At 32.8% G+C, this 11,298-nt stretch overlaps 1 protein-coding gene across 1 annotated transcript in view; it reads left to right on the forward strand.

The window, feature by feature from the left end:
- Positions 1-3,028, forward strand: part of LOC141336988 (sodium- and chloride-dependent GABA transporter 2-like) — a 59,523-nt gene extending 56,495 nt beyond the window's left edge. Inside the window, exons 17-19 of the mRNA XM_073842708.1 lie at positions 255-355; positions 436-606; positions 2,293-3,028. Coding sequence (XP_073698809.1) covers positions 255-355; positions 436-606; positions 2,293-2,421 — 401 coding nt within the window. The 3' untranslated portion in view covers positions 2,422-3,028. The remainder of the gene's footprint in view (positions 1-254; positions 356-435; positions 607-2,292) is intronic.
- The last annotated feature ends 8,270 nt before the right edge of the window (positions 3,029-11,298 follow it).

The raw sequence follows: 11,298 nt of genomic DNA on the forward strand, positions 1-11,298 counted from the left end.
CATAGAAAACACTTATTTTAAATTTAAATAATGTTTCACAATATTAAATTTTTTCCTGTATTTTTGATCAAATAAATGCAACCTTGATGAGCATAAGAAATGTCTTTAAAAACCATTAAAAATCTCATACTTTTGAGTGGCAGTGTATGTTTTTGTGATGTATAGATATAATATTTTATTTTTGTATTAATTTTGGGGTGAAATACGGACATGTTTTGATTCTCCTGATAGTTAACTTGTTGTGCTGTTCTCAGGTGCGGATCGTTTCAGTAACGACATTAAGGCCATGATCGGTTACCAGCCGCTCTGCAGTTTCAGGCTGTGTTGGCGTTACCTGACGCCCGCCGTGTGCATCGTGGGTCACTCGATCTGGACGCTGATAGCAGACGCTGATTGACCGTCAGCATCCTCTCATTCATCTCTGTGTGTGTTCAGGGCACGTTCGGCTTCTCGCTCATCTTCTGGTCTCCGCTGACCCTCGCCAACGGCGTGACGGCCCCCGGATGGGCCACAGCGATGGGCTGGACGCTGACGCTGTCCTCCGTGTCTCTCCTGCCGCTCTGGGCCATCTACAGCCTCCTAAACACACCGGGAAACCTTCAACAGGTGGAGAATGACACTTTCTAGACAGATTTACCATCAGATTTAATGTTGTTCAGTCATGAAGGAATGTTTAAGGAGACACATTGCATGCAAAATGCATCTGTCAAGTTTGAGATTTTGGGCTTTTTGGTGTTTCATAAAGTGTTTTTTCAGACTAGTGGAAAGAAAACATCCAAAAGACTCTATTAGAGACTTTACATTTGTATTCCTGTCTATATTCTGAAGGCTTTTACAAAGGGATTTGTTCACATATAATTTGCTTGATTTTATACACTGCAAAAATGTTTTTTACTTAGATCTTCTGTCTTGTTTCCAGCCAAAATATATAAAAATTCTTAAATCCAGAAGGATTTTGTAGACAAGTAAAAATTATTTTCTTGTTTTCAGAAAAAGTCAAAATTAAGTGAGTTTTTGCTTAGAATGAGCAAAATAAAATGCCAATGGGGAATTAATTTTAATTTAATTTTAATTTTTTTTTCTGAAAACAAGAAAATAATTTTTACTTGTCTAGGAAATCCTTCTGGATTTAAGAATTTTTAGATATTTTGGCTGGAAACAAGACAAAAAAATCTAAGTAAGAAAAGCATTTTTGCAGTTACAACATTTGACTCCCCAAAAATTGAGAAAAGATATAATTTTCTGTCTTTTCCAAGTGTTTTTTGAATTATGGAGTGACAAAATAAGAAATTCCTTCTGTAAAACATTTGACTTTAATATGTCAAAAATCTTAAACAAGAATTTTAAACCAGACTTGATCCAGTGTTTAGATATTTGTACTAGTATGCAAATTAGTGCATATTTCATTAAATAATGCTCATTTGCATATTTAAACATAACATTTTAGAAAACTTGTAATAGAAAAAATGCAATTATCAATGTAATCAATCAACTGGGAGAGTAAGGCGATAATTATTAGTTAATTGTTGTTACCCTATTCACCTGCAGTGTCTCGCCCTAATTAAAGGGGTCATCAGATGCCCATTTTCCACAAGTTTATATGATTCTTTAAGGTCTTAATGAGAAGTCTCTAACATACTATGGAGAGGATATTCTGTTGCATGTTCCTTTAAATGCTAATGAGCTCTGCTCGCCCCGCAGAGTATAAGTTCTATAGCAATGCATATTACTAATCAAAAATTACATTTTGATATGTTTATAGTAGGAATTTTACAAAAAATCTTCATGGAACATGATCTTTACTCAATTTCCTAATGATTTTTGGCATAAAAGAAAAATCAATAATTTTGACGCATGCAATGTATTTTTAGGCTATTGCTACAAATATACCCCAGCGACTTAAGACTGGTTTTGTGGTCCAGGGCAGGGGTGCCGCTCGCAATTTTGGGCCCTATGACAAAATATGAGTTTGGGCCCCCCCTACCACAGCAAAGTAGATCTCTGGGGGCCCCTAAAGGGCATGGGCCCTTAGAATCGTCCTAACTTACCCCCCTAGCGGCGCCCCTGCTCCAGGGTCACATTTAATCATGAATCCAAGCATTTTTAACCTTCCTGAGTCAGTCTAGCTCTCTAGTGCTGTAAGCCGTGCTTCATTGTTGTGCGAATGACTGTTGTTTATGTAAGTGGCAAATAAAATCCCTCACGCAGACAGAGAGTCTCGAGCGTCTGTATAATAACCCTCCTAACGTCTCGCTCATGAATAACAAGCTATTCATGTGTTCCCGTGTCCAGCGTCTTCGTCTGCTGTGCCGTCCCACGCAGGACTCACCGCTGACAGACGAGCACCTTTCTGCTGCGACGCGTTTGACCTTTGACCTCAGAACAAAGAAGCCCAAAGAGTCAATTAAGGACGTGGTGTAATTGAGTGAAACTGGACAGATCTGATCTAAGCGCTCAGCGTTCGCTCTGATACGAGACTGTAGTGTAACATTGGAGACTTGAAGATAAAAGAAGCTCTTTGTTTAATAACAAGCAGTTAAAGTTCTCTCCCATGTTAATCTAAGTACTGTGTTCTTTTGAAAATGCATGAAATATTTCTACTTTTGCATCAGTTGGAACACCTAACTGTTCATTTTCAGTGAGAACGAATAAGCTGAACACTTTTTTTTTTTTTAAATTTCAAAATGTGATTTTCCCTTCTGTACATGGTTACATTTAGGTATTTTGTGGTGGAAACTATTTGTTGATCTAGATTCTGCTGTATGTTTGTTTGTTTTCTGTTTGGCATCACATATTACTGATGCTGGAAACTCGTCACGCCTGGTCACGATGTGCAAGTCAGCTTGGGATGTGATCATGAAACATCAGATCTTTACTGGCATGATGAGTCTCTTTGACTTACATTAATGGGATGTGTGAAAATAGACCAGTGTTTCTTGAAGTATATGGTTAATATGATCAAATGAATCTCATAATAGCATTATTTTAGTGCTTATTAAGCACATTCTCCACCAAAAAAATACAAATGCAAAACATTTTCTGTATTCTCTTTATTAATCCATTCACTTTTTTTTGGTAAAAAAATTGTCTCATTGCTTTTGGGTAGTGTGCAGTTTTTTGCAGTTCTCTTTTTGTTGTTGTTGTTGTTTGTAATTAGTTTTGTTCTTTTCCTAATTTTAATTGTTTTGGGAGGTTTTGTGATTCTCATTGTTATAAATTATGATACTCATGAAATTCTCGTGACTTTAAGATGGAATGACAAAACATTCGATTACGTCAATTTAAATCAGCTAGTGGGCAACAATTAATCTTGATTAATCACATCCAAAATAAAAGTTTTTATGTACATAATGTTTGTGTGTATATAAATACACACACATGCATGTATTTTTAATAAAAAGTTCTATTTATATATGAATGTGATAATGTTATATTTATAATAAATGTAAATGCATGTAAATATTTTCAAAATATATTATATTAACAAAAACTTTAATTTTGGATGTGATTAATTGCAATTAATCATTCCCCAGCACTAAAATCAGTATAAACAAATAACATTATAATACATAAGTTCATCACTATTTAAATTTAGCACCATCATATTTTATTTTATTTAGTTTTTTTTTAATTAAAAATTGTATTTATTCATTTATTTGCTTTTTTGTAGACATTTTGGCAGAAATGTGTTTATTGTCATGAAAATGCACATTTCAAAAGAAGTCTTAATGCTCTTAAAAAAAATCTTAATTTTCTTAAACCAAATAAATTGTTGTCATTTTTCTCCTGTGTGTTTGCGTTGTGACCCAGAAGTTTTCTTGACAGGTGTTAAGAAACTGGCTTAATTAAAGTGTTTATTATTTATTTATTATTATCAGCATTTTTGTTGCTTACACATTTTATACATATGGAACTAATGAAGTAAATAATGTTTATTAGTTTATTATGTATTTATTATTATCAGCATTTTTGTTGCTTACACATTTTATACATATGGAACTAATGAAGTAAATAATGTTTATTAGTTTATTATGTATTTATTATTATCAGCATTTTTTATGTTTATGCATTTTATGCTCATGGAACTGATAAAGTTAATAAATGTTTATTATTTTATTATTTATTTATTATCAGCATATTTGATGTTAATGCATGAACTAATATAGTGAATAATGTTTATTAGTTTATTATTTATTTATTACTATCAGCATTTTTTATGTTTATGCATTTTCTGCAAATGGACCTAACAAAGTAAATAAATGTTTGTTTGTTTGTTTGTTTGTTTGTTTATTTATTTATTTATTTATTTATTTATTTATTTATTTATTTATTTATTTATTATCAGCATTTTTTATGGTAATGCATGAACTAATTAGGTAAATAATGTTTATTAGTTTATTATTTATTTATTTATTATTATCAGCATTTTTATGTTAATACATGAACTAATGTAGTGAATAATGTTTATTAGTTTGTTTTTTATTATTATTATCAGCATTTTTTATGTTTATGCATTTCATGCATATGAAACTGATAAAGTAAATAATGTTTATTAGTTTATTATTTATTTGTTACATCAGCATTTTTTATGTTTATGTATTTTATGCATATGGAACTAATAAAGTAAAAATTTTATTTTTATAATCTGTCACAAAGTCATTAGTGCAATCATATTTCCTGTATTCTTAGTTTCCTATGAGTTCTCAGTGTCTAAAGTGAACAGATGACAGAATCAGATGAACTCTGAAAACACACCAGATATTGACAGATATTAGGTTTCAGTGTGCTTGATTATTGGCTTTTATTGACACTGTCAATAATCATTTGTCTTTTAAACTGGTACAAAAGGACTCATTTGTTTGTAAAGCATGTAAAATATACCTTAAACCTCATCAGTATTCTATTATGAATGAGGCATGCTGGGACAGAACATAACAGATGGGCCGCACAATGATAACTAGAAGTGCCTCTTAGCGCTCCTGATTTATAAATGGATTCATTTAGTGCTGTTGGCTGTGTGTGTGTGTGTGTGTGTGTGTGTGTGTGTGTGTGTGTGTGTGTGTGTGTGTGTGTGTGTGTGTGTGTGTGTGTGTGTGTGTGTGTGTGTGTTTGCACAGACGCTCAATATGCATGCCGTCTGCGCACGTGTCCATGCACGCATGTCCATATGCACGTTTTGATAGTGTGTGCTCTATATTTAGAGTACATCGGATGGCCTGTGTGCGTCCATATGGTTGTGTGAGTGTTATTGTGTTCAGTGGATGAAGATTATATCTGATGCTGTAATGTGTTTGATACAGTAGAGCAGCAGAGCATCTCCTGCACGTTGGACTGTCAGTGCCAAACATGAAAGCATGTTTTATAAAAATGCTATCATTTTTGCATGATGATGCATTACAGTTTAGGCCAGTTAATTTTTTTATTATTGTTAATTGATAGCACTAATGTATTTATATACATTTGTTTTGTTGAAGTACAGAGTCTAAGGCCATTAACCAAAATTACTAGTGACACACTTGTTTACAACTACAGCCATGACAAAATATTCCAGCTAGCAACTAGTCTCTCATGTTCATGTTAGCTTTTAACCAACAACCCAGATAAAACCAGTATATGACCCTGGGCACTGTAAAAAAAAAATTGTTGAGTAAACTTAAAATAATTTGTTACCTTGCTGCCTTGAAACTTTAAGATTTAAGTCAGCTCAAATATGTTTAGTCACCTTGAAATGTTAAGTTGTACTAAGAGACAACTTAGATATTTGAGTTGACTTGACAAAAAAATTTGGTTTGTTAAACTTAAAAGCTGGGCATTACCTGGCAGTCTTAATAATTTTTTAAGTTGAATCAACTCAAATATCTAAGTTTAGTTTAAGTTGACTAATATTTTTTGAGTTGACTGAACTTAAAATTTTAAGGTAGCCATGTAACAAATTATGTTACGTTGACTTAAATCGTTTTTTACAAAACCAGTCATAATGATCAGTTCCTTCAAATTGAGATTGGTTTGTTAGGATAGGATGATATCTGGCTAAGATACAACTATTTGAAAATCTGGAATCTGAGGGTGCAAAAATATCAAAATACAGAGAAAATCGCCTTTAAAGTTGTCCAAATTAAGTTCTTAGCAATGCATATTACTATTTAAAAATAACGTTTTGATATATTTGCAGTAGGAAATTTACATGGAACATGATCTTAATATCCTACAGATTTTTGGTCATAAAAGAAAAATCGATCATTTTGACCCATACAATGTATTTTTAGTTTTGGCTATTGCTACAAATATACTCCGGCTACACTGGCTAAATGTGCTTTCAGATGTTCTGTATTGCATTTTTGGTTCCACAAAGAACCATTTAGTCAGTTCTTTAAAGAACCATCTCTATCTTACCTTTTTAAATTCTGAAGAACCTTCTTTCGCACAAAGAACCTTTTGTGAAATAGAAAGGTTCTTCAGATGTTTAAGGTTCTTTATGGAACTATTTAGACAAAAATGGATCTTCTATGGCATCGTGAAGCACCTTTATTTTTAAGAGTGTACTTAAGACACTAAGTGACTCAAAAACATCAAAACATCACAGCAGAAGTTTCGCTGTGATTTATTTTGTGGAAGCACTAAAAAAAAAGATACCTGGACAAGTCCTTAACCTTTGTAAACAACTCAGCCTGTTTTGACAGGAAAGCCTGTGAGTAAATCATCCTGCTCATTTCAATCTCTCACATTTGTTGGCAGGTCAAAACTGGAGCCGAAGGTGAGCTGAGGGTTACAGCAATACCTCTGAAGAGCCCAAAACACACACACCGGCCCACGCCGTGCTTTCTCACATCTCTCTGACCTGAGCAAACATCCGCAGACCCCACGGGACTCAAGATCACAACATTTCACACAAACCGCTGACAGATAGGTGAGAGCCGAGAGGTGCCTCTTCACAGCCCCATCATAACCAACGTGTTTCGACCGCAGGAAAAACAACAAGCCTGATTGCAAAGCACCTGACATTAAATCCAGCACGGCTCAGGAAATCAACACTCATGTTCCTGCACTTATTGTGAGTGATTCAGCAGTGATGTGAGAAAGAAAAACATGTTTGTTTTCAGGATCCTTCAAATCATTTTGTAGGTGAAAGTTAATACATTTGAAGAAATATTATTTATGCATTAAGCAGATGATTTAAACCAAGGTGACTCACAAAGTATTATTATTAAACAATATATTAAATTATACAATTAAATAAATAATACTTTTAATGAACACTTTAATAATAAGTATACACTACCGCTCAAAAGTTTGGGATCATTAAGACTTGTAATGTTTTTTTAAAGAAGTCTCTTTTGCTCATCAAGGCTGCATTTAATTGATCAAAAATACAGAAAAAAATGGTAATATTGCAAAATGTTATTACAATATAAAATAATGTTTTTTATTTTAATATTCTTTAAAATGTAATTTATTCCTGTGATGCAAAGCTGAATTTTCATCAGCTGTTACTCCTGTCTTCAGTGTCACATGATCCTTCAGACTTCAGTTTTTTACTTATTATTTATGATTTATTATTAAAATTATCAATGTTGGAAACAGTTGTGCTGCCAAATATTTTTTGGAACCTGTGATTCTTTTTTTTTTTTCAGGATTATTTGATAAACAACAGGTTAAAAAGAACATCATTTATTTGAAATATGAAACTTTTCTAAAAATGTAAACCTATGCTACGCAAGAATAAAAATTGACTGACCCCAATACTGTTCTTTTACATTTTTTTTATTTGTTAAAGAATCCTGGGGGGAAAAAATCAGAGTTTCCAACAAAATATTAAGCAGCACAACTGTTTTCAGCATTGATAATAAATCAGCATTTTAGAATGATATCTAAAGAATCATGTGACACCGAAGACTGAAGTATTAATGCTGTTTTCTGTATTTTTGATCAAATAAATGCAGCTGTGATGAGCAGAAGAAACATCTTTAAAAACATAAAAAATCTTGCTGATCCCAAACTTTTGAGTGGCAGTTATTTTTATAAACACTTACAAAGTAACATTTAATTAATTAATGATACATTTTGCTGAAGTAGAAAGACTGAAATAGTATTTTTCTGTACACCAATAATCTTACAACTTTAAAAAGCATTACATTTACAATCAGACCATAAATGCATGAATCTATGAATTTTAAACATTTGAACATTTGATAAGTCACTCATATGGTAACTAAGGTTGAGTGTAACTGTGTTCAATATGGCTGTGGGGTTTTGAGCTCATAATGAGGAGGTGGGCTTCACTATATGAACAGATACGTGATGGTACACAGTGTTCTCCTCTGAACTCCCACACACTCCTATAGAAACACAGCAGAATGCTGGATGTGGAGGAACAGGGTGTCAAACACGTCCTCTTTTGCTCATCAAGGCTGCATTTATTTGATCAAAAATATTGTAAAAATTCTGAATTATTACAAATTTAAAATAGCTGTTATCTATATGAATCTATTTTAAAATGTAATTTATTTCTGTGATCAAAGCTGGATTTTCAGCATCATTACTGCAGTCTTCCGTGTCACATGATCCTTCAGAAATCATTCTAATATGCTGATTTGCTGTTTAAGAAACATTTCTGATTATTATCAATGTTGAACACACTTATTTTTGTGGAAACTGTGATACATTTTATTTTGCAGGATTCACAGATGAATAGAAAGTTCAAAAGAACATCTTTTGTAACATTATAAATGTCTTGACTGTTACTTTTGATCAATTTAATGCATCCTTGATGACTAAAAGTGCATATTACTGTAATTTCCGATTCATTTCGACTGAACTCCAGTTCTAGTACATTGTGCACTCTTGCCTGCAGACAAGTGCTGCGTTTTGAGCAGATACAGTACGTGAGGAGAGAAAGACTCTGTATATTCCCTGTAGACTGTGTGTCTGCTGCTTCTGACAGCTCCTCTGGGAAACACTAAGAAGTGACTCAGCCTCAGTAAACAAACACTGGGCAGGAGATCCATGAAGTGTCATTTCTTATTTGAGAAGCAGAATGCAATTTGGCTCCGTGTGCGATTTTTGAAAAGCGATTCATATTACACAACACCCAAATCCAGCGACTGACAGCGCTGGCACAAAACCGCCAGAGCGCCTCGAGATGTAATAAATATTCTCTTAATGCCACATAATACCGAATATCTGTCAGATATGTGAGCGTGAACGTACATGCCGGCGCTTTTGTCCCAGTCACTGACGCTGGAGCTGCTATTCTGGATGCAGCATGAATTATCCATCACCTCAAAGCTCAGGTCATCATACGTGAGTTTGGAGAAGAAGGAAGTGCCTTATTCAATAATTAAAATAATGTTACTCAACGACAGCAAGCTACAGCTTTCAAAGCTTCCACGTCCATCATTTACTCGCCCTCGTGCCGTTTCAAAACAGACTTTCTGTGCAAACAGCTCTGATTCTTAGACATCCAATAACTTTTTTAATTAGTTTTAATTAAAATTTTATTTCATTTTTGTCATTTTTAGTTGTTATATTTATAATTACTCATAACTTATATATATTAATTATATTTATACTCATTTAGCTTCATGTTTTTTTTATTATTTAGTAGTTTATATAGTATTTAGTAGTTTACACTGCACTCAATAGTTTGGGATCAAATATATTTTTAATGGTTTTTAAAGTCGTTTCTTCTGCTCATCAAGACTGCATTTATTTGATCAAAAATACAGAAAAAAACTGTAATATTATTAAATATTATTTCAATTTAAAATAACTGTTTTCTATGTTAATGTATTTTAAAATGTAATTTATTCCTGTGATACAAAGCTAATTTTCTGACAATATATAATACTGTTCAAAAGTTTGGTATCGGTAAATTTTTTTAAAGAAATTAATACTTTTATTCACCAAGGATGTGTTAAATTAATTTAAAAAAATAGCATAGATTTACATTGTTAGAAAATATTTATATTTTAAATAAATGCTGTTCTTTTTAACTTGTTATTCATCAAAGTATGAAAAATATTAAGCGGCACAACTGTTTCCAACATTGCTAATTTTAATAATAAATCAGCATATTAGAATGATTTCTGAAGGATCGTGTGACATTTAAGGCTGGAGCAACAGCTGATGAAAATTCAGCTTTGCATCAGAGGAATAAATTACATTTTAAAGCATATTAAAATAAAAACCATTATTTTATATTGTAATAACATTTTTTTTTCAGTATTATAGTTTTTTCCTGTATTTTTGATGTATGATAAAGAGCAGCGTGAACATTCTACTAAACATCTATTTTTGTATTCCACCAAAGAATAAACGTCCTGCAGGTTTTTAACTTCATGAGCTTGAGTAAATGCTGACAAAGTGATCTTTTTTGGCTGAACTGTCCCTTTAAGCCAGTGTTGTCTGTGCTGCTGTTGTTGTTATTGTTGTGATGATGACATCATAACACAGTGCTGGAATGAGGCTGACAGCAGAATGAACCCTCACTAGTGTGCACAATGCTGTGTGTTCTGCGTCAGTGGTGTCATTGCCTGCGGCGGCTGATGCACTATTGAACAGGGTTTCCCAGTAGCGGATTCCCTGCATGATGTCACGTTTCTGTTCGCTCTCTCTCTCATGTTCAGTCGAGAGTCACTCAGTGCTGTATATACAACTGATAACAAATCAAACCTTCGGATATGTTTTTCTGATGTCATCAAACCCATTATTGAAGATTTATTCAATCGTCCGTAACAAATAGCATCAGGAGTATGTTATGCAATAGAGGATTCTGTTTGAGATCAATGGACAAAAGCAACCGAACAGTAGTGCATTTGACTCGTTCATTATATTTCAGCTCTTATGAAGTCATATAATGCTTTGTGTGAGAAACAGACACTAATAAAGTCATTATTTACTGAAAATTGAAAAAGTTTGCCTTTTGCACAGTAAAACTGAATAAATGACTCAAAAGCATAAAATCAATGACTTTTATTAATGTTTTCTGTGAAGTATTATACAGTCAAACCAAAATTTATTCAGACACCTTTAAGATTTCTTACATTATCACAGTTTATTTGCTGTAGTTTAGAAAATGGTAATAAAATATGATAAGAACTCAAAAGTTAAACTGTGTCAGAATAAATTTATCTTGATCATGTCAAAAAACTTTGATAGAAAGTTATGTAAAAAAAAAAAAAACATGGTCAGGTCAAAGTGTCAAATCAAATTTTTGGTCCCAAATTTTGATCAATTTTACTGGTAGTCCACTGTATGAACAATTTTTGGGTATAATATGTCACAGTTTACTTTATTTTG

The sequence above is a fragment of the Garra rufa genome, chromosome 6 (genome assembly GCF_049309525.1).
Source record: "Garra rufa chromosome 6, GarRuf1.0, whole genome shotgun sequence".
Taxonomy (NCBI): domain Eukaryota; kingdom Metazoa; phylum Chordata; class Actinopteri; order Cypriniformes; family Cyprinidae; genus Garra; species Garra rufa.